The sequence below is a fragment of the Schistocerca cancellata genome, chromosome 3, assembly GCF_023864275.1.
Source record: "Schistocerca cancellata isolate TAMUIC-IGC-003103 chromosome 3, iqSchCanc2.1, whole genome shotgun sequence".
In the NCBI taxonomy this organism is placed as follows: Eukaryota; Metazoa; Arthropoda; class Insecta; order Orthoptera; family Acrididae; genus Schistocerca; species Schistocerca cancellata.
The window spans coordinates 832,877,375-832,902,125 of record NC_064628.1 but is presented as its reverse complement, the minus strand read 5'-3'; the positions used below and the strand labels follow the sequence as shown (position 1 = coordinate 832,902,125).

General features: G+C 40.6%; 1 protein-coding gene across 4 annotated transcripts in view; it reads right to left on the bottom strand.

The window, feature by feature from the left end:
* The window catches only part of LOC126175883 (uncharacterized), a 930,852-nt gene that overhangs the window by 208,271 nt on the left and 697,830 nt on the right, over window positions 1–24,751 (bottom strand). For all 4 annotated transcript variants that reach the window (XM_049922923.1, XM_049922926.1, XM_049922924.1 and 1 more), the window contains exon 5: window positions 5,902–6,043. In XM_049922923.1, the coding sequence (XP_049778880.1) occupies window positions 5,902–6,043 (142 nt within the window). The remainder of the gene's footprint in view (window positions 1–5,901; window positions 6,044–24,751) is intronic.

Here is a 24,751-nt window from a genome sequence, read left to right as displayed (position 1 = left end):
ACTCTGTATGGACCACTCTTAAATGTGGACAGCTCTGATATATAGACGGGTCCGATATATGGACCACTCCGATAGATGGACCGCTCTGATATAAGGACCGCTCTGACATCAGTCAAACAAATCAGTAACAGAAACTTCCTGGCAGATTAAAACTGTATGCTGGACCGAGCCTCGAACTCGGGACCTTTGCCTTTCGCGGGCAAGTGCTCTGTCATCTGAGCTATCCAAGCACGACTTACGACCAGTCCTCACAGATTTACTTCTGCCAGTACCTCGTCTCCTACCTTCCAAACTTTACAGAAGCTCTCCTGCGAACCTTGCAGAAATAGCACACCTGAAAGAAAGGATATTGCGGAGATATGGCTTAGTCACAGCAGAGGGGATGTTTCCAGAATGAGATTTTCACTCTGCAGCGGAGTGTGTGCTGATATGAAACTTCCTGGCAGATTAAACCTGTGTTCCGGGTCGAGACTCGAACTCGGGACCTTTGCCTGTCTCTGTGTTCAAAGCCACTCTTGTGTATGACTTATTCGTTGTTATTTCATTGTGCATGGTCTACAGAATGACGTTGCGCTCCCTACTCCGTTAGGTCATTCTGTTGCATCAGCATCTTGATTCTCTGGCTCACGTGGTGTGTAGTGTAAATTCGGTGATGTACTCATGCTACATGCGGTATCAGCTGTTCTCTGCTGCCATTCTAATCTAGGTATTGTGTACTGGCGTGCCTTAGCCTTAACTCTGGTGTTGTCGCCGGCCAGAGTAATACTTCAAAAAATTCACATTCGCCCAGAAAGTCGTTCTGGAGCACAACAGTTCGGACGATTTTGGAACACTCAAAACTGAGAAGAACGGAACCGAAACAATGCTGGAAGGATGAAGATCTGTTACAGAGTATGAATACTTCGAATTTTTCGTAAAAGTTCAGGAGTACACACATTCTTTCAAAAGGTCTTATTCACAAAAAAATTAATTGTGTCTCAGCGTCCTGAACCAATATTACCCTAATATTAACTTAAATCTCCATCCATTACCACATGGAAAACTTTTCCCTGAGATTATCTTCTGGTTACCAAATTAGGATGGTCATACGACGGTACCACGATGTGGTTGGAAAACCCGCATGACAGCTTTATTATGTGGGTGGCAGAAAAATCGGGCCTGTCGTAAAACCGATCGTTCGGATACTTTTGTGCATGGCAGTACTTCACCGTGTGCCCCTTTAATCACCATGAGAACCTAGCAGAAATTCTCAGAAAACTGCCACGGAATATGATATAACAAATCCTGTGCCTGAAGGAGAACCTTACCCACAATTTGCAAAACAAATCAAGGAACGTATTGCTTCGTTGAACATACATCTCTCAATGTGTCTACGACGAGAAAAACACATACATTCTGACTTACACGTAGAGTAGTCTTTCCTGTAGCATCCGTGCATGTAATGAGAAGAGGGAAAATGATTCTTCTAGATTGTGTGTCTTCCACCACATATAACAAAGCGACTTTCCCGTCCGTTTTATATTGAATATGTGAATCTGCTCCCCCACTCTATTCAACTGAGTCAACACTTCGATAACTGTCGCATTTTAAGTGCTTTTTCTGTGACAAGGATGCTTTGTAGAGTTTTTTTATGTATGCAATATAGAAGGAGTGGGGAATGCATGAATTCTAATTTTGTTATCGAAAACTGATTCTATATAAGATTCTGGTGCGGAGGACATGTCATACTTGACTCTGTTCACCTAAAAATTTTAAATATAAATAGGAACTTCAAAAATTACGTATTTCGTAAGATAAGAAAATAATTATGCACATGTTGCTACTAAAATGTATTGGAAATGTAGAAAACATACAGGCCATAGTGAAATTTTAGGTTCAAAGTGAGATACATCCCGGGTCAATTATTCGCGATTCTGAATATAACCTACGTCGGTCATTGGCTTTCGGTGTTGAAAATTGTTGACTAATGTGGAAGTACATTTAGTACACCAAAATAATGAATGATGTTTGTTTACTAATGCGCAAATTAACAGATGAATCCAAGACATATTCATTACTGTGATTTCAAATAATTCACAACATTGCATACATTCAGAATTTGGCAACATCGACATTCAATTATGGCTTTTTATTGCAGTGCTGACAGTTTGATTTCATCTGTGTATCAAACGAAATGTATATTTATTTAGGAAAAGAAATAATGGAGGATATTCCACAACAAATTTAGTATCATGTTCTGCACTATAAAATACTGTTGATAATAATCCTGTTGGATCTTCAGTCGAATCATAGAATTGCTTTGACCTGGCCGCCATCGTCAGGTGAGAATGTTGCTTTCTAAGAGTTGCCGGTGATATTTACCAATCATCGTTTCCTCCTGAAGCCCGCTGAAATATCATCTAAAGATGATTGTATGGTCAGGCTGAAGAGTGAAAAGACTACACTGAGCAATTTTACGTAATCATATAAAAGACTTTTCCTTTTTATGAACTACTCGTGAGACTTGCCACTCTGCCATCGAGTCTAAATTACTACCCCAATAATAAACTATAAAGGGAAACCTAACATACGAATAACAAATATTAATTTAACTGCAATCCAGTTCGTATACTTGTGAAGCCAATAGCAATGTTTAGGATCCGGACCTTATGTCCATCATTGCAAGGAAGCCAAAGTTATTGCTTGGTGTGCTACGTGGTTTAGAGATGTAGACTGAATTTATGAGGTATATTTCTTCGTTTCATTTCTTCCTGATGCCGCGCTGCACTTCTAGGCCAAGAGGTATTTGCGATACAAATCGTCGACTTTGACCAACGACATAACTGTTGTAATGCACTTTCTTTTCAGCGTTGTTGTCATATTTTCGTTGGTTTCGAGCATGGAGGTATAATAACCGTGGTTCCAAGAGTTGTCTGTGCTGCGTACGAGAAACAAAAGACTCCCTCTTCTATTTAGGAGGGAATTAAAATTATTAATCGATTTATCTATCTTCATCCTAGAGGTCTCCCCTTGAACAGTATTAGCTTAAACATGTTTCTGATTCTGGCCACGATTTATTTACGATAACTAATTTTTTAGTTCGTACTGTATGTAGTCATGCCTACTACCATTACAGTATTTGTTTTTACGATATGTGATCCGTTTTTTCTTTGATCAAAATATTTTTGTTTTATTGATATGTGATTGATATAATGGTAATTAGAACTATTTTCTTTCCCCGATGAAGTAAACAGTCTGAATTTAAAAAGTGTGTGTCATTTACGTTTCAAAATATTCTCAATGATATGGTGTTATAGTTATCTTGTTTACGGCATTTTCCGCTTGTTCAGTACGTCACTGGTAAAAGCTGACGGCTACTACCGCCATTTCCTCCTCATTCTCACTAGTATTGGTATCGTTTCTTAGCTTCATGTATTGGTACGGATTTCTGGCTTTCTGTATCAGCTTTTTAATTGAAGTACATAACACAGGTCAGATAATATTTCCGACACCACGTTTCGTTAACTGCCACGCTCTTTTATTGCCTATACTGGTATCGGTTTCTTGCGTACTGGTATACGGTTTTTCACTAGGATTCCAGTTGTAGTAGGTCCAAGATAATTTTGTGCTTTTCTGCGTCTCTGAAACCTTGTATGATATTTCCTTGGTTGTTTCGTTTTGCCAATTATAGTAAAGGGTGTTACAAAAACATAATCTCATTTCTAAACTCCAGATTTATTGAAGATAACATGCTAGAAAAATGGGATGCACTACAGAATGCTAACAAAATCGTAAAGTCGTAGCTATGCTATTAAAAACGCTCTTTGTGCCCACCAGCAGCAGCACACACAACATATAGACGATAGCTAAATTCGTTATTAACTTTACACAATGCATCTGCCTGCACCCAAAAACATTTGACGCCAGTTGAAAGAGACAGGATACTTGTGCAAAGGTGTCCATGTCGACCTCACCCTTCTGATGACGTGGTGGAAGGAATTCGGCAAATGTTTACGCAGAATCCACGTAAGTCTACTCGCCGAGCAAACAAAGAAATAGCAGTGCCTCATACGACTGTGTGACGAGTGTTAAGGCGTCGTTTGGTCTGTAAACCATACAGGGTATAATTAATGCAAGCTCTTAGGGCTGTGATAAAAGGAAACGAATTGACTTCAGCTGTGCTCTGCTAGAGGTCATGGAAAACAATACATTTTTACCACTGTTAAGAAACATTCAAGCTAGTGGTAAAGTATACGGCGGCTCCATTACCGTCAAGACATTATTCAGAACGAAAGAAACTTACCTAAAGTAATCGTTTCTTGTGCCATTTCTCATGAAAAAGTCTGCAGATCCTTACTTTTTTAGGAAAACACAGTGACTTGAATGAACTATCTTCAAATGCTGCAGAACTGGCTGTTTCCACAACTTCAGGAGGACTCCGAAGACTTTATTTTCGAGCAGCCTGCAGCTTCACCACACCGGTACAACACTGTACGTCAGTTTCTCAGTGACACACTTCCTCAATGCTGGATAGGGTGCTACAGACCCCAGAGACACTACCCCGCGTTCTTGGGGTCCAAGACCGCCAGATACGACCAAATGCGATTTTTTCCTGCAGGGACATGTGAAGGAAAGCGTGTTCATTTCGCCTTTACCTGGCACATGCAAGAAGTGGAGAAGAGAACAACAGCTTCTATAACTTCTGTAAATGCACGTACATAATGTAATGCTATAAGTAGGCTGTTTAGGTTTTTATGTTGGTAACGCCATGTAGTGCTTTGTATGAAAATCGCTGACTGTGTTGTGTGCAGTCTGTGGCTTATTGGACTCATTGTTGGAATATTCGCTTGTGTAGTATTAAGCAGTTGGATGTGAACAGCGCGTAGCGTTGGGCTGTTGGAGGTGAGCCGCCAGCAGTGGTGGATGTGGGGAGAGAGATGCGAGAGATAGCGGACACTCTGGACGTATGTCCGCCAAAAAAAGGAAATTTGTAAAGATGGCTGTCATGAATTGATTGATAGATATATGATGACTTTTGAACATTATGAAGGTAAATACATTGTTTATTCTCTATCATAATATTTTATTTGCGAACTATGCCTATCAGTAGTTAGTGCCTTCAGTAGGTAGAATCTTTTATTTAGTATTGGCGCTCGTGGTATTGCAGTGGTTCGAGTAACGAAGGTTTTTGTGCGATAAGTGATTCATGAAAGGTATAGGTTATTATCAGTCATAGCTATTCTTTAATAGGTATTATTGAAAGTCAGATTGCGTTGCGTTAAATTATTGTGTGTCAGTTTAGTGATGATCAGAATAAGTAAAGAGAGATCTTTCTGAGTACGTTGAGTTTTAGACAGCTGCTTCTGTATCAAATAACGTAAGAGTTTTTTCAGCACTGTCATTCATAATTTTTCTGAGGGGACGTTTCAAAGTTTATGACGAATTAGCTATCGCCTAGGTGTTGTTCGTGCTGCTGCTGGTGGACATGTAGAACATTTGCAATAGCGTAGCTAAAACATCAAGATTTTGTATTTTGCCATTGATCCAATGTTTGTAGTATGTTTTGATCAATAAATAGGGAGTTTTGAAATCAGGTCATTCTTTTTGAAACACTTTGCACTTCCGTTGTTTTATAGTTATTTTAGATTTCAGTTTGTGCCCGTCTAATACGTCCTATTTCCCGCGGCTGACGCTTAAGCCTCAATATTTATTGTTACTAGCTGATAAGATTCCGTATTTGATGTTTATATTGTGGTTTTATGTGAACAGATGATGATGGCGCCGGTCATAATTTGGAGATCATTTGTTCCATTACGTAGCCTGTTCTGACGTCTCTGGACAAAGCCGGCAGGTGGTGTCGAAAGTTACGGCTTACTGGAGACAAACGGCCAGGTGGCGCGTGACAGATGGCGGCAGACTCACCAGGCACGGTGTAGTTGAGCTCCGCCGCACCACGCCCGCCGTACGGGCCGGACTCCACACGCACGTTGTACGCACACTCGTGCAGCACGTGCGGGTCGTGCTCCACCTCTGACACCACGGGCGGCACCAGCGACCACGTCTCCTGCAACGCAAAACACGTCCTCACTCGTCTTCTTCCTTCGTCGCTGTTTCAGCTCAACAAAGGTCGTTCCTCAGTCAGAGTATATGCTAAGACAAAATACCAAATGACACACTGTTGTTGTGGTCTTCAGTACCGAGACTGGCTTGTGACAGCTCTCCATGCTACTCTATCCTGTGTAAGCTTCATCTCCCAGTATCTACTGCAGCCTACATCCTTCTGAATCTGTTTAGTGTATTCATCTCTTGGTCTCCCTCTACGATTTTTACCCTTCACCCTGCCCTCCAGTGCTAAATTGGTGATCCCTTGATGCCTCAGAACATGTCCTACCAACCGATCCCTTCTTCCGGTCAAGTTGTGCCACAAACTCCTCTTCTCCCCAATTCTATTCAATACCTGCTCATTAATTATGTGATCTACCCATCTAATCTTCAGCATCCGACCGTAGCACAACATTTCGAAAGCTTCTATTCTCTTCTTCTCTAAACTATTTATCGTCCATGTTTAACTTCCATACATGGCTACACTCCATACAAATACTTTCAGAAACGACTTCCTGACACTTAAATCAATACTGGATGTTAACAAATTTCTATTCTTCAGAAACGCTTTCCTAGCCATTGCCCGTCTACATTTTGTATCCTCTCAACTTCGACCATCATCAGTTATTTTGCTCCCCAAATAGCAAAACTCGTTTACTACTTTAAGTGTCTCATTTCCTAATCTAATTCCCTCGGCATCATCCGACTTAATTCGACTACATTCCATTATCCACGTTTTGCTTTTGTTGATGTTCATGTTATACCCTCCTTTCAAGACACTGTCCTTTCCGTTCAACTGCTCTTCCAAGTCCTTTGCTGTCTCTGACAGAATTACAATGTCATTAACGAACCCCAAAGTTTTTATTTCTTCTCCATCGATTTTAATACCTACTCCGAACTTTTCTTTTCTTTTGTTTCCTTTGCTGCTTGCTCAATATACAGATTGAATAGCATTGGGGAGAGGCTATAACCCTGTCTCACTCCCTTCCCAACCACAGCTTCCCTTTCATGTCCCTCGACTCTTATAACTGCCATCTGCTTTCTGTACAAATTGTAAATAGCCTTTCGCTCCCTGTATTTTACCCCTGCCACCTTCAGAATTTGAAACAGAGAACATTCTCCAAGTCTACAAATGCTAGAAATGGAGGTTAGCCTTTCCATAATCTTTCTTCTAAGATAAGTCATAGGGTCAGTATTGCCTCACGTGTTCCAACATTTCTACGGAATCCAAACTGATCTTCCCCAAGGTCGGCTTCTACGAGTTTTTCCATTCGTCTGTAAGGAATTCGCGTTAGTATTTTGCAGCTGTGACTTATTAAACTGATAGTTCAGTAATTTTCACATCTGTCAACACCTGCTTTCTTTGGGATTGGAATTATTATATTCTTCTTGAAGTCTGAGGGAATTTCGCCTGTCTCATACATCTTGCTCACCAGATGGTAGAGTTCTGTCAGGACTGGCTCTTCCAAGCTATCAGTAGTTCTAATGGAATGTTGTCTACTCCCGGGGCTTTGTTTCGACTTAGGTCTTTCAGTGCTCTGTCGTACTCTTCACGCAGTATCGTATCTCCCATTTCATCTTCATCTAAATCCTCTTCCATTTCCATAATATTGTCCTGAAGAACATCGCCCCTGTATAGACCCTCTATATACTCCTTCCACCTTTCTGCTTTCCCTTCTTTGCTTAGAACTGGGTTCCCATCTGAGCTCTTGATATTCATGCAAGTGGTTCTCTTTTCTCTAAAGGTCTCTTTAATTTTCCTCCTAATGATATACGTCTCTACATCCTTACATTTGTCCTCTAGCCATCCCTACTTAGCCATTTTGCACTTTCTGTCGATCTCATTTTTGAAAAGTTTGTATTCCTTTTTGCTTGTTTCATTTACTGCATTTCTGTATTTCCTCCTTTCATCAATTAAAGCAATTATCTGAATGGGACAGAAATCTGTAGATTTGATGTTCATGTAGAGACGAGTTAATGATTACAATTTCAGGAAAACTGGATGATTTATTCAAGAGAAATAGCTCCACAAATTAAGAAAGCTACTAATGAGGTCCACCTCTGGCTATTATACAAGCAGTTATTCGGCTTGACACTGATTGAAGTGTTGAGTGCTATTATGAAGTCTTGAGTGGTATTGACAAGGGTTTTCAGATCGATTCCGTATTTCTGGATTTCCGGAAGGCTTTTGACACTGTACCATACAAGCGGCTCGTAGGGAAATTGCGTGCTTATGGAATATCGTCTCAGTTATGTGACTGGATTTGTGATTTCCTGTCAGAGAGGCCACAGTTCGTACTAATTGACGGAAAGTCATCGAGTACGACAGAAGTAATTTCTGGCTTTGCCAAAGGTAGTGTTATAGGCCCTTTGCTGTTCCTTATCTACGATATAAACGATTTGGGAGACAATCTGAGCAGCCGTCTTCGGTTGTTTGCAGATGACATTGTCGTTTATCGACTAATAAAGACTTCAGAAGATCAAAACAAACTGAAAAACGATTTATAAAAAATATCGGAATGGTGCGAAAAGTGGCAGTTGACCATAAATAGTGAAAAGTGTGAGGTCATCAACTCGTTAAACTTCGGTTTCACGATAAATCAGCTTAATCTAAAATTCAACTAAATACCTAGGTATTACAATTACGAACAACTTAAATTGGAAGGAACGCGTAGAAAATGTTGTGGGGAAGGGTAACCAAAGACTGCGTTTTATTGGCAGGACACTTAGAAAATGTAAGACCTACTAAGGAGACTGGCTACCTAAGCTTGTCCGTCCTCTTTTAGAATACTGCTGCGCGGTGTGGGATCCTTACCAGATAGGAATGACGGAGTAGATCGAACAAGTCCAAAGAAAGGCAGCACGTTTTGTATTATCGAGCAATATGGGACAGAGTGTCACAGAAATGATACAGGATATGGGCTGAACATCATTAAAACAAAAGAGTTTTTCGTTGCGACGGAATCTTCTCACGAAATTCCAATCACCAACTTCCTCCTCCGAATGCGAATATATTTTTTTGACGCCGACCTACATAGGAAGGAACGATCAGCACGATAAAATAAGGGAAATCAGAGCTCGTACGGAAAGATACAGGTATTCATTCTTTCCGCGCGCTACACGAGATTGGAATAAAAGAGAATTGTGAAGGTGGCTCGATGAACCATCTGCGAGGCACTTAAATCTGATTTGCAGAGTATCCATGTAGATGTAGAGCGAACGCTGGATGTCCTCTTGAAGTACATTGTGTCGAATTCTGTTCGATTGGGGCATTAGATCGTCAAAATCCCGAACTGGCTGTTGGGCGTGGCCCATAATGCTCCAAATATTCTCAATTGTGAACGGAACGGGCAACCTTGCTAGCCCTTTGCAAATCACGAAGATAAGCAGTAGAAACACTCGCTGTCGGCTCGTGGGAATTATCTTGCTGAAATGTAAGCGCAGGATGGCTTGTCATGAAAGGCAATGAAAGTGGATGTATAATATCGCCATCGTACTGCTGTGGTGTAAGAGTGGATGACACCCAAACGGCTTCTGACACAAAATTAAGTGGTACCTTAGGTCACCACTCGTGGCGACAATCAATTTGGTATCCCACCGCTGTCAGGGGCGTCTCCAGACACGTCTTCGCTGGTCTCTGAGGCTCAGTTTAAAGTGGGATTGACCGCTGATGACTCCAGTCAATGAGATTATTGGCAGAATGAGCCCGACACCACTGCAGACGAGTTTTTTCGTGTACAGATGTCAATGGCGGACGGTGAAAGGGGTGCCGTGAGCTTATCTCAGTTTCTGTGAGCCGCCTGTTAATAGATGTTGTGTTTATTGGAGCACCAGTTACACGTTGAACCGATCATAATGATTATACAGGCCTCTTATCGGTACTCAAGTTGTGTCGCCTCTCTAGGTCGACCACTTCCTTCTTGACACTCTATTCGGCCATGGTTCAACCATTCCTGCAACGTTCATCGAATAGTGGCATCGATCCTATTCAAACATCGAGCGATTCGCCGATTACTCGCAGCGGCTTCTTCTTTCAGCCCAACTAAACGTCCTCTCCTTGTTGAAACTTAGGAGTGATTAAAAATCGGTGAGGAAATGGAAGGGGAAAGAAAACAGAAGGATGGCGTGAGATGGAGGTGTGGTGTCACCGCCAGACACCACACTTCCTAGGTGGTAGCCTTTAAATCGGCCGCGTTCCGTTAGTATACTTCGGACCCGCGTGTCGCCACTATCAGTGATTGCAGACCGAGCGCCGCCACACGGCAGGTCTAGAGAGACTTCCTACCACTCGCCTCAGTTGTTCAACCGACTTTGCTAGCGAAGGTTCACTGACAAAATACGCTCTCATTTGCCGAGACGATAGTTAGCATAGCCTTCAGCTACGTCATTTGCTACGACCTAGCAAGGCGCCATTACCAGTTACTATTGATACTGAATCATGTACCGTCAAGAGCGACGTTCACCATTAATGGTTTAAAGTTAAGTATTCCACCAGCTACGTCCGTTTTTTCTAAATTCTGATTTCCTTGTCCTGTTCCAGACCTCACGCCAGCCTGCGTGAGCTAAAACGCGTGCCTTTCGGCTTCCTCTAGTAACACGGTGTTGGCTCTCCTGCCAAACACAAAAGGAGGATTCTGGCGAGAGACGGTTTCCCTCTTTAGGAAGTGCGAATTGGTTGAATTTCGGAGGTGTAGTATGGATAAGGCATGTCCAGACACTCTGTGACAAAAATGGTACTGAAACAGAGGATGACAGACTAAAGGCCTAAATACTATGTCTTTTTCCAAAGCTGTTTCACAGAGGAAGACTGCACTGTAGTGTCTTGTCTAGACTGTCGCACAGATGACAAAATGGTAGACATCAAAATAGACGACAGAGGGATAGAGAAACAATTAAAATCGCTCAAAAGAGGAAAGGCCGCTGGACCTGATGGGATACCAGTTCGATTTTCCACAGAGTACGCGAAGGAACTTGCCCCCATTCTTGCAGAGGTGTACCGTAGGTCTCTAGAAGAGCGTAGCGTTCCAAAGGATTAGAAAAGGGCACAGGTCATCCCCGTTTTCAAGAAGGGACGTCGAACAGATGTGCAGAACTATAGACCTATATCTCTAACGTCGATCAATTGTAGAATTTGGAACACGTATTACATTCGAGTATAATGACTTTTCTGGAGACTAGAAATCTACTCTATAGGAATCAGCATGGGTTTCGAAAAAGACGATCGTATGAAACCCAGCTCGCGCTATTCGTCCAGAGGGCCATAGACACGGGTTCCCAAGTAGATGTCGTGTTTCTTGACTTCCGCAAGGTGTTCAATACAGTTCCCCACAGTCGTTTAATGAACAAAGTAAGAGCATATGGACTATCAGACCAATTGTGTGATTGGATTGAAGAGTTCCTAGATAACAGAACGCAGCATGTCATTCTCAATGGAGAGAAGTCTTCCGAAGTAAGAGTGATTTCAGGTGTGCCGCAGGGGAGTGTCGTAGGACTGTTGCTATTCACAATATACATAAATGACCTGGTGGATGACATCGGAAGTTCACTGAGGCTTTTTGCAGATGATGCTGTGGTGTATCGAGAGGTTGCAACAATGGAAAATTGTGCTGAAATGCAGGAGGATCTGCAGCGAATTTGACGCATGGTGCAGGAAATGGCAATTGAATCTCAATGTAGACAAGTGTAATGTGCTGAGAATACATAGAAAGAAAGATCTCTTAACATTTAGCTACAATATAGCAGGTCAGCAACTGGAAGCAGTTAATTCCATAAATTGTCTGGGAGTACGCATTAGGATTGATTTAAAATGGAATGATCATATAAAGTTGATCGTCGGTAAAGCAGATGCCAGACAGAGATTCATCAGAAGAATCCTAAGGAATGCAATCCGAAAACAAAGGAAGTAGGTTACAGTACGCTTGTTCGCCCACTGCTTGAATACTGCTCAGCAGTATCCGTACCAGATAGGGTTGACAGGAGAGACAGAGAAGATCCAACAGAGAGCAGTGCGCTTCGTTACAGGATCATTTAGTAATCGCGAAAGCATTAAGGAGATGATAGATAAACTCCAGTGGAAGACTCTACAGGAGAGACGCTCAGTAGCTCGGTACGGGCTTTTGTTGAAGTTTCGAGAACATACCTTCACCGAGGAGTCAAGCAGTATATTGCTCCCTCCTACGTATATGCCGCGAAGAGACCATGGGGATAAAATCAGAGAGATTAGGGCCCACACAGAGGCATACCGACAATCCTTCTTTCCACGAACAATACGAGACTGGAATAGAAGGGAGAACCGATAGAGGTACTCATGGTACCCTCCGCCACACACTGTCAGGTGGCTTGCGGAGTATGGATGAGATGTAGATGTAGATGTAGGTTCACGAAAGGTAGAACAGGCATGTAATGGCGCAGCAGGTTCCTAGCTTGGCGATTTAGTGGGCGGGATATTTGGTGTTGGCACTGGGCTTTGTGATTAATTCGTTGCACCCAAAGATGCTCTAGGAAGCGGAGATGGCTAGGGTGCAGCAGAGTTGGTATAGGAGGGGACTTACGAAGTGGGGTCGATGGAGAAAGCGAGGCAGACTGCATGTCTTTCCAGGATTTCAATGAACTAGTAGACTTTAGAGGAGGATAATGGTAAAAATACGTAGACCCCAGGTGCGGCCTGTTATGCGTTCCAGCAGCTTCCTGCTTTGTGTTGGATGGTAAGGATGTGTGCATTCCATGTCAATTTTATGTTGACTGTTAGTCGTAAATATTATACTGTCTTAGTAAGAGGCATCGGTTGGTTGTAGAGACAGACAGAATTGTGGACTATGGAAACGTCGAATGGTTCGACAAAAGCCTTTATTGTGGATTTACTTGAAGATTCCACATACCTGGTTATAATTCAAGATAAAATACAAAAGTATAAATATAGTTTAAAATAGGCTATTTTTAGAGCTGGATCGTAAACGTACTATGTGTAAAACGATATATCGCATAACAATTGGTGAGCGTAATGTAATGACAAATAATTCTAGCCATTACGTCGAATGTGAGACAATGAAAGCATAAAATGTAAAAAGTCAGATAACTTGAGTAAAAGTGTAATAAAATATATAGTAGGAAGTTGATATTAAAATACGGAGGATTTTTATGTTGAAGTAGGCGAGGTAACCCAGGTGGCGTCAGCACACGGATGAGTTACAGGTAAATCATCGACACCCAGGGCGGTGCATGTAGTCTGGTAACTCATATTGAGGTCTCGAGGACTGACTGACGTGAAATTCAATTCCCATAACAAAGATGAAGACAATTAGGATGGGCTATATTGCGACTATGTAACATCCTGTACTGCACTGTCACAGCAGATCCACCAAGATTTTGAAATATGTGCTGTGTCTCAACCCGTATTGGTCATTTGAGGATATCATACAGTGAGCTTAGATTATGATTTATTCTAATAAGTTAAGTAAAGCTCGTTTTGCATTTCCGTGCAGATCTTTTAAATCGGCTTTGATGCCATTCATAATGTGACCAGTGACGGCTACATGCTGTTTTAATATTCTCTTTAAAAGCATGTTCTTTACATCACCGAAAAAGGTCCTGCCCATTCAACCAACGAAATCTTTATCGCAGCCTTCGCACTTGTACACTTCCGAGCTGAGAAATGTTAAACAGCCACTGTGCTCTTTTATCAGACACTCTTCCGTTGTGTCATTGCAGCGTACCTAGCAGCTCCCCATTGATATCATTACAGGCGACAGTATTCGCTGAGTTCACAGAATTATCCGTGTAACTGCTTCTTTTCATCTTCTTGTATGGTCTTTCAACTACGTTGGCGTAATATAGGGACACAATTGTTGAACTATATGAAAAAACGTAAATTAATTACAAACTATGACGGCGTGCACACATCTTAGTCAACAGAGGAACGTCACTACAGCTATTCAGATTTAGGTTATGAAATGTTCAATAGGTCTGCCATCATTGGCGATGATACGACGCAGACAAATAGCGAAATTCTGCATGACCCGCTGGAGTCTCGGAACATCGATGCTGTCGATGACCTCCTGAATGGCGGTTTTCATCTCAGTGATAGGTCTGGGGTTATTGCTGTGCACCTCGTCCTTAATATAGCCCCACAAAAAGGAGTCGCATGTGCTCAGATCCGGAGAATATGGCGGCCAATAGAGGCTCATGCCGGTGGCCTCTGGGTACCCGAGAGTGAGAATGCAATCGCTAATGTGCTCCTCCAGGACATCAAACACTCTGCTGCTCCGATGGGGTCGAGCTCCATCTTGCATGAATCACATCTTGTCGAAATCAGGGTAGCTTTGGATAATGGGGATGAAATTATCTTCCAAAACCTTCACATACCTTTCGGTACTCACCGTGCCATCAAGGAATATCGCTCCGATTATTCCATGACTGGACATTGCACACCACACAGTCACTCGTTGAGAGTGAAGAGACTTCTCGATCGCGAAATGCGGATTCTCATTCCCCCAAATCGGCCAATTTTACTTATTGACAAACCCATCCACATGAAAATGGGTTTCGTCGCTAAAGCAAACCATACTGCGCTCATTAATTCCCGTCATACCCCGCAGCCAACCGTGCAGATTGGATGTCCTAACGCTAACTGTTTAGAAGTTATGACAATTTTATTTCATGAAGTTCAATAATTGCCACCCTATAGATATTATTAATTGTGACTTATATTAGATACTTCCTCGCTGGTTTCACTTTCTAGCAAGGCACTCTTAATATTCTATTGATCGTGGCTCAAAAGTATGCCATTTTGTACTCCCATCGATAGCTGAATTTTGCGTTAATAGTGACATCAATCACAGTAGCATATTATAGAATCCCGATACGTGTTTCACATTCTGCTTGGTTGCAGCCACATCAACGAACTCACATGGTCCATTAATAAGAGTGGAGCAAGGTAGGTTCTATGCCACTTTTGATACAAAACTGATATACAAGCTGATTGACTTATGTTCTCAACCTGTCGTTCTCCTCGCCCCAGGGGCCCTTTAACTTGCTGTGTGATTCTCCCCCCCCTCCCCTCCAAGCACCCATGCCCCTACCCCTCCTCCTCATCCAACCCTCTGGGAAAAGGGCCACTCGTGCAGTTCTGAGCCAGTTGTCCCTCTCCTAGGAAATCCCCCAGCCCTCCCCTCCCCCATTTCCTCCTCCACTCCCTCACTTCCTCCCGCACTTGTGAACTGCTGAGCTACTGGAGAGGAAGAATGAAAGGTACAGTCTTTTTTCTATCTTTATTTTGAGTTTTGACCGGAAATTTGTTCTTAGTGGTGATAGCCTGCTGCTGGTTTGTCCTCCACAAACGTCGCGGTCCCCACCCCCACTTTTCACCACCCCTGCCCCAACTTTTTCCGATTGCGCATGTGCATGTTCCCCTCAAAGTCTGAAGACCGACTGCTCTAGTTCACAATACTGCCACCAGAGGGCATGCAAGACTGTCCTATAGTCGGACCCACACTCACTTTCTACCACCACCGCAACCACTCTTGAACTGGTGGGAAAAAGCTAGAGTGGAAGATACTGACTTTCGGAGGGAAATACGTTCAATTGACGAGATGTAGGTGTTTAATAATGGTATTACCTGATGAGACAGGTGAAATACCCTCAGACTTCAACAAGAATATAATAATTCCAATACCAAAGAAAGCAGGTGTTGACAGATGTGAAAATTACCGAACTATCAAAGTCACAGCTGCAAAATACTAACGCTAATTCTTTAGAGACGAATGGAAAAACTGATAGAAGTCGACCACGGGGAAGATCAGTTTGGATTCTGTAGAAATGTTGGAACACGTGAGGCAATACTGACCCTACGACTTATCATAGTAGAAAGATTAAGGAAAGGCAAACCTACGTTTCTAGCATTTGTAGACTTAGAGAAAGCTTTTGACAATGTTAATTGGAATACTCTCTTTCAAATTCTGAAGGTGGCAGTGGTAAAATACAGAGAGCGAAAGGCTATTTACAATTTGTACAGAAAGCAGATGGCAGTTATAAGAGTCGAGGGGTATGAAAGGGAAGCAGTGGTTGGAAAGGGAGTGAGACAGGGTAGTAGCCTGTCCCCAATGTTATTCAATCTGTATATTGAGCAAGCAATAAAGGAAACAAAAGAAAAGTTCAGAGTAGGTATTAAAATCCATGGAGAAGAAATAAAAACTTTGGGGTTCGCTAATGACATTGAAATTCTGTCAGAGACAGCAAAGGACTTGGAAGAGCAGTTGAACGGAATGGACAGTGTCTTGAAAGGAGAGTATAACATGAACATCAACAAAAGCAAAACGAGGATAATGGAATGTAGTCGAATTAAGTCGGGTGATGCTGAGGGAATTAGATTAGGTAATGAGACACTTAAAGTAGTAAAGGAGTTCTGCTATTTGGGGAGCAAAATAACTGATGATGGTCGAAGTAGAGAGGATATAAAATGTAAACCGGCAATGGCAAGGAAAGCGTTTCTGAAGAAGATAATTTTGTTAACATCGAGTATAGATTTAAATGTCAGGAAGTCGTTTCTGAAAGTATTTGTATGGAGTGTATCCATGTATGGAAGTGAAACGTGGACGATAAATAGTTTAGACAAGAAGAGAATAGAAGCTTTCGAAATGTGGTGCTACAGAAGAATGCTGAAGAGTAGATGGGTAGGTCATATAACTAATGAGGATGTATTGAATAGAATTGGGGAGAAGAGGACCTTGTGGCACAACCTGACTAGAAGAAGGGATCGGTTGGTAGGACATGTTCTGAGACATCGAGGGATCACCAGTTTGGTATTGGAGAGCAGCGTGTAGGGTAAAAATCGTGGAGGGAGACCAAGAGATGAATACACTAAGCAGATTCAGAAGGATGTAGGTTGCAGTAGGTACTGGGAGATGAAGAAGCTTGCACAGGATAGAGTAGCATGAAGACCTGCATCAAGCCAGTCTCAGGACTGAACACCACAACAACAACAACATTACCTGTTGCAGGTTCGAATCCTGCCTTGGACATGGATGTGTGTGATGTCCTTAGGTTAGTTAGGTTTAAGTACTTCTAAGTTCTAGGGGACTGATGACCTTAGCAGTTAAGTCCCGTAGCGCTCAGACCCATATTTTTGTATTACCTGTGAGCATACAGTTGAGTACTGCGCCCATAGTCTCCTACACAGTGAATGGGAGGAGATGATAATGGGAGCACAAAGGAATACTTTTCTGCAAATAATGATGATGTACCAGGATGGACTGAGGACGCATTTCGCAACTAACAGAGACTACAGCCTGTGCTGGAGAGGTTCGTGTTTTTTGAAATGGGAATTCACAGTGCAGGAGACAACATTGCCCTATTCCACTAACACAGACTGAATGAACCAGTGGTGTTCGCCTTGGAGTGTGGGGCTCAACTGAGGAATCCTGAAACAGGTTTTGCTCCCCCCTTCTGATCGTTTGTGTGTAAACGTTCACCTTGCTGTGTGCTCTAGTCTGCAATACCATTCGAAATTGGCGGATAACTGTCTTACAGCCGTTGCCAGAAGATTTGCCTCCTACTTACTAAGTGTATAGCTGCTCAGGATTTGTACACAGATACATGGTAAAACGGAATAGAACAGAAAACTGAATCACTGAAGTGTAGGAAGAGTAGCCGCCTACCAATCTATAAGTGAAATAGGTGCTAAGGAAATTGTACATACATACACACACACATACATACATGGTAAGAAGGGATAGGGCAGCAAGCTCTCATTGAACACACACCACCACAAATGCTCTAATTATGTCATCGGAACTGTTGTGGAGAAAAAACTCCACTCATAAACAATGCATCATAATGCAACACACACATTGGGAAATGAGGAAAATTATTGTAATTACTCAACTACCACAAAAACCCACCCCAAAAGATTTCACTAGCAGCGAGTGGCGGCAACTGCACGTGTGTTCACCTCATTTTGCAGATACAGACTAACCAGCTTTAAACCAGTCTTTCCTCCACACCTACCTGCCCTCCTCCCTCCTATTTTTCCCATAGGTAGGGATACCGGTTATCCAGTACTGTTCTAGAGATCCATCTGTTGGGAGTGATATACTGTTTTCAGTCTGCAGAAATGTCACATATGGACAAAAGAGTCTAGGACAGTACACTTCCTGCATTCTGTTAAACGTATTTTTCAAAAAGACTGGCACCCAGGAACAACAGCGAAGCACTTGACTATTCGTCATGGATGAATATCTAAATGGTAAAGAGTGGCATGCTTTCAAACATTCTGAATTTGCCGACACTGTCTGAAATGGTCCTTACGTAAGTATAATCAGTCAACATTGAAATAATACATCCCGTATAGACGACACACATAGATCTTTGTACTATTTATCTGAAATTATGCCAACCCACCAACACTGCTCATGATAGGTGGAGAGCAGTATCTGCACTTGCTAGCCTCCACTGCTACATATAGTTATAACCAGTAATCATCCATGTTCATTCTAATTCTTCAGGTAAATTGTCTGAAGGCTGTCTGGTAGAAACTTCAGAAACTCAACTGTACCGAATAACAGCTTTGTGTGGTGTGAATGAGAGTGTTCTTGTATACAGTGGAAGGATGAGACTCTTGCTGTACACATGGCAGGGGAATTGACAGTGGAGGAATTTTACACAGATCATTTGCTCCTCGTGTAGTAAATGTGTATGCCTAAAAATAGGGATTTAAAATTATTTTGCCATATGAAAATAAAAGACTTCACTTTAAACTATAAGAATATTCAAAAGCTGATTGGTAAATCTATGATAAGATTAATTAAGAATGAAGTGAAAGAAAAGATGTTTGAATATTTTCAGATAACAAGAGATGTTAATACTAAAAATATAACTGACAGGGCTGCTAAGAAAGAATTCTCCTTTCAGCATGATAAGAGTTTTGTTCGAGAAAATTATGATACAATACTGTATGGTTTTCAAAATTATTAATAAATTTTTGTTTTATATAAATGAATCCTATTTGAAGTATATATATATATATATATGGCAAAATAATTTTAAATTTATTACTCATTTTCAAGCATATTGTATCTCCATGTCTAGTATGCAAATATTCACAGATGGTAACTCTATAGAAAACATTTGCCTGTAGCTCACTAATCTTTTTTAAACAGATTAGTACTGCTAATGTCACTGAGCTACTTCAAATAGGATTCATTTATATAAAACAAAAATTTATTAATAATTTTGAAAACCATACAGTATTGTATCATAATTTTCTCGAACAAAACTTTTATCATGCTGAAAGGAGAATTCTTTCTTAGCAGCCCTGTCAGTTATATTTTTAGTATTAACATCTCTTGTTATCTGAAAATATTCAAACATCTTTTCTTTCACTTCATTCTTAATTAATCTTATCATTGATTTACCAATCAGCTTTTGAATATTCTTATAGTTTAAAGCGAAGTCTTTTATTTTCATCTGTGTATTTTTATCATTTTTATCGTAATAACTTTTAGGCCATGTCAAAGCCCCAATTTGTAATCTATTTACTATCTCGTAATTCATCAGTTCATTCACCTAACATACAACCTGTTTCCACAGTATTTTCACCATTATCAATATAGACTATACTGTCAGTATCAAAATATATAAGTACTTGTTCTAGCTTATCTAGCATATCATACTATTTAAGCCTTGCATTCGCTGCAGTAAATGATGTTGTAGATCTATTATTTTCCAACTGATAATCCTTGAAATTGTACTTCTTGTGGACCATATTGTTGGAAATAAAATTCATATCTATATTATCTAGTCTATCATCTGATAGTATTTCATAAAATCTTTGTAAATCTGTAACATACTCTGTTCTACTCTCATTTTGACATTGTCCAAATTTTCCCCATAAAGAATTCAGGTATACTTTTGCAAGAGCTAGTTTTCCTGGCTTTACTTTTTTTTAACAAGATTTAAATCAATAACTACTTTTTTCTTTCAAATATTTTATACACATATCACCATTTTCAAAATCATGAAGGCTCATTCCTAATTTAATTTTCATGAAGTCGTTCACATAATTTGTAACAACTCATTGCTTTTATGTTCAAAATTTCACAGTTCATAGATATCTAAAATTTTATATCTTTTTTTATAGCTTTATTATTTCATCAGTTGTCCAAGGTTCAATAAAACATCTTGCTTCACCACTGAAATTACAGTTTTTTTCTCCTCTGCACATTTTACACATAAATGAAACGACTTTTCTTTTTTATCCATTTTTATTTGGGTAGGTAAAACTGGAAAATACAAGCCTTTTTGTGCCAATATTTTACATTTTATAAAATTATGCCATTCACTATTATAATATTCTGGTTTATATATTTTTGTTGAAAGACCTACAGGAGAATTATCATAATATTGTACAGTTGGATATAGACTATGTACATCAACATATTTTATTGTTGAATTAATACCATCTAATTCAGCTCTTAATTTTATTGTGTATGAGTACCATAAAAACTTCTCTTGAATTCAGTGGTTCAACAATATCAGGTAAATCCTTCAATTTCTTTAATTTTTTATACATTGCTGAGTCAATCCAATTACATTCCTGCATCTACTAAATTATATCCTGAATTTCGTATTTCTGTTTTTCTCATTAATGTTGTCTGATATAAATCATCCTCTGATTCTCAATTTTTATTGTTAATCGTTTCAGTACTAAAACATTTTTACAGTCATGTGAAAAACAACCATCATGCTGATAAATAATATTGGTGTCTTTAACAAAATCATCTCCTTTTGCTCCAGCTCTAGTTACTTCTCCTCCAATGAGAGCATGTTGAATATTATTATTTTTTAAACTATTAAACCAAGTTATAGATTATTTATTATAATTTTCTTTTTCTTCTTTGTGCAGTATGTCAGTTTTTCCTTTAGGCATACATTCGGATCTTATATAGCCATACAGACTCCAGCAATTGTTAAGTAACAGAATGGATCAGTATTGGCTACCTCTATAAATTGTTTTCTTAATTCTAAACAATCTCTTTCCAATATATCTATACAAGAATTACAATATTCATTACTTTTTCTCTTCATATTGAAATACAATTTTCTTTATCTTTTTGACTATATCACTTAAGAAACAGTTCTATATCTTTAAGTTTCATAGAATCAACACAGTAATATTCGAAATCAGCAATTGGTCGTATGTAATTTCCACTTTCTTATGTATTGAATAAATGCGCAGAGTAACCTTTTTTTAATTCTTCTGTATCAAATGTATCTAATGCTAATTTGAATGTTGTCATTGACGTTTACATGTCATTTACATTTCATCTCTTCACATAAATATTGTATTCTGAAGAAAATCATTTATTTGTACTCAAAATAGACTGACAAAAATTACTTAATCTGAACCAACTTTATCACTCAACTATCAATTACATATACAGATTCGATTCTTCTTTACTCTGTCAAACCTCGATGTAGAAATGTTAACTGAAGGATGTGGCCATTATTTGATGGATTCTGAAATATGTTATGCTTGGGGAGAGCCTGTTGTTTGACATAACACTCTTTATCCTCACTTTTGTATGACTCATTGCCACTCCTGGGCGGTTTTGAGACCTGTCCTAAAGAAAGAGTGGCGTCTTTTAGTCCAGATTAAAGGAGTGCTCTGTTAACTTGGAGATGGACTCCGTGGCATTCTGATGTATGGAATGTCAGAGGACAGAAGCTTGGTTAGGACGAGGGTCATCAGCAAGTGGAAGGTTTTCGTTAGGTAATGTTTTCACTTTCTGAGTGTGAATTTTTTTTTAAATTCTAGTGCGCTAAAAATGCCCAATATTTTCAACTAAAAATTTATTCTATTTTGATTAGGGATATAAAACCTTAAAATTAATTCTGCTGCTTCTCCCTGATGACTTTTTAAATTAACTTATGGCATTCCAGGCGGGGAAGGTTTTCCGTCTAGAATATCAGAAATTAAAAAATTCGTCGAAGAAAGCTCGCTCACGAAACGCCCTCCCCCCTCCCCCTTTTTGTCATTCAACGGACCCACTTATTATTCTAAAGTGTTGCCAGTCTCAGCAGCTCAAATGGTGTAATGTCAGCTCATTCGATTAAAGAAATGTGACTGAATAAACACGGAGACTCATTTGTTGCACGAAGTATTACCATCGTGTGTTATCCAGATGTGATTCTTATGCTTGCTACAACAAATACTGTAACGACACACATCACCTGACTTTGTTTTCTTACACTTTCAAAACGAATACTGTGACAACAGTGCAAATAGCGGATATAGTTCTAATATCAATGAAATATGTAGCTACGTAAGAGTAAACTCACACACATGGTATGAACTTATGCTTGCTACAATGAACATTGAACCAAGAACACTGAACCTTGCATTGAATATAGCACAAAATATATACTTAAGACCCTTCAACAGTCCTTAAACATACATTCAGCTATCAAATTCCACTCAACATAGTGTCAGTAGAAGACTTCACCAATAACATGTTCTGGAAGGATCAAACAACAACATGATAATCAATGTTGAGCGAACATTCCATGTAGGATAGATGTGTTTTTCTTGTAATTGGTACCAGTATTGCCTAGGACGATAGAAACATAGTCCTCTTCTAAGCGAGCAACTATTTATAAAAAAAGACTACACTCTAATTCATCCTGCTCTTGGTTATACAGGAAGACGAAAAGCTGTAATAACGTCACACAACTATTGAAAACAAAACCTTCCACTTTAACACTGCATATGCCTTCACCTCGATGTGTGGATAGACTAAGCAGCTTAAAACCGGTCTTACCTTCTCTCCTACAACCCCTCCTACCTCCCTCTCCCTCCCACCCCCCCGCCCTCCGCTCCCCCTCACCAACCATGTACCATGTAGGCAGAGGGATACTGGTTTTCCAGGCCTGTTCTGTTCCTTCGCTAATGGTAGGCAAAGAACTCGATCCAATGCAGGTGCTCTGCTTTGGTTGGTTTTGGGTTGGGCATGATGTACTGTTTCCCGTCTGCAGCTGGATCATCCCTTAGGAAGTGGTTCCGCTTTCTCAGGCCCATTCCATCCTCTCGCTGATGGTACACAAAGAGCTCCATGTGCTGGCGATACTCTGCTGAGTATGATATACCGTTTCAGCTCTGCAGAACTCAAACGTATTTCTAGGAAATGCTGACCACTGGAACAATAGCGAAATTCTTGATTACTCGTCGACAGAACGTTATGGCCCTTGGCTACGTCTCACAGTGGGAAGGCACAGCACTCGCCAAAGGGGTTGACCTTGTGACCAGGCCAGTGCAGTGACTGGTGGTAGTTGAGCCCGCTGCAGGTGGTCGCTATTCAGTACATTGGCGCTGACCAACCCAATGCTGTTGTCTGCTTCCAGCAGCCTCTCATAGCCTGAGCACTCAAAATTAGTGTCTGTGAACTCATATAAATAAATTGCCATGCATGTGGGTATTACATCCATTTCAGCACGTAAATATCAATACAGAAAGTAAAGAATCATTTTTGCATCTGACAGCAACCTACAATTCACATTCCTCCCTCCTTGTAATTTCGTAACATTTAACTGAGTGAAACCATGAATTGGTCTATAATACTGTTCTCCCTGACGGAAGAGCAAACTGCTGACGTCGGAGCTTTATAATATCATTTTTGTCGAATTTTTTCTCTATATTACGTATCTTCCATTAATTTAGCAATTTTACCAGGTTTTCCCGTAATTTCACCGAGTTTGATCCAGTTACTTGAGATCAAAACCACTGCCGTCAGCAAAACAACTAACGTCAAAAAAACATCCCATCGCATCGATCTCGTGATGTTGGCAGCCAACGACATTGCAGCATCGTTCTCAATTTCTCTATCGTTGCTAAACCACCCACCTCCATTACTTTTCGAGTGCTATATAAATGTTTTACAGTGAACACATAGTGTGTTGGGCGATCACTCTGTTGTAGAAATAATTCAAAAGCCAAGATCGCTTAAATATTATTTACTGGATAACCGGTTTCAACACACTAAAAAAATTGTTCAAATGGCTCTGAGCACTATGGGACTTAACACCTGTGGTTATCAGTCCCCTAGAACTTAGAACTACTTAAACCTAACTAACCTGAGGACATCACACACATCTATGCCCGAGGCAGGATTCGAACCTGCGACCGTAGCGGTCACGAGGTTCCAGACTGAAGCGCCTAGAACCGCAAGGCCACACCGGCCGGCCTCAACACAGTAAAGGTGCCTCATCGGATCTGAATATAGCCTAACGTTTATTAACCATTTGGTCTGCCTCATGTATCGTTACATCCAAATGGTTTATAAATGTTAGGCTAAACTCAAAACAATTAAGTAGATAAAGACTGTACCTTACGTCCTTCTTCTCCAGCAACTCAGCACAGACCGAGCCTTGTTCCCACCAATTCACAAGTGGGGGAGGGAAGGGCTCGAGGATTTCTCGGGAGGGGGACAAGTGGCTCAGAACTGAACAAGTGTCTGTGTTGAAATACCCTCATTATGTATTTCACGATTATTTTATGCATACATGAGAGCGTAACACTGAATAGATGTATTCATCACATACTGAGAACTATGTACTGTCCGCAGCTCGTGGTCGTGCGGTCGCGTTCTTGCTTCCCACGCCCGGATTCCCGGGTTCGATTCCC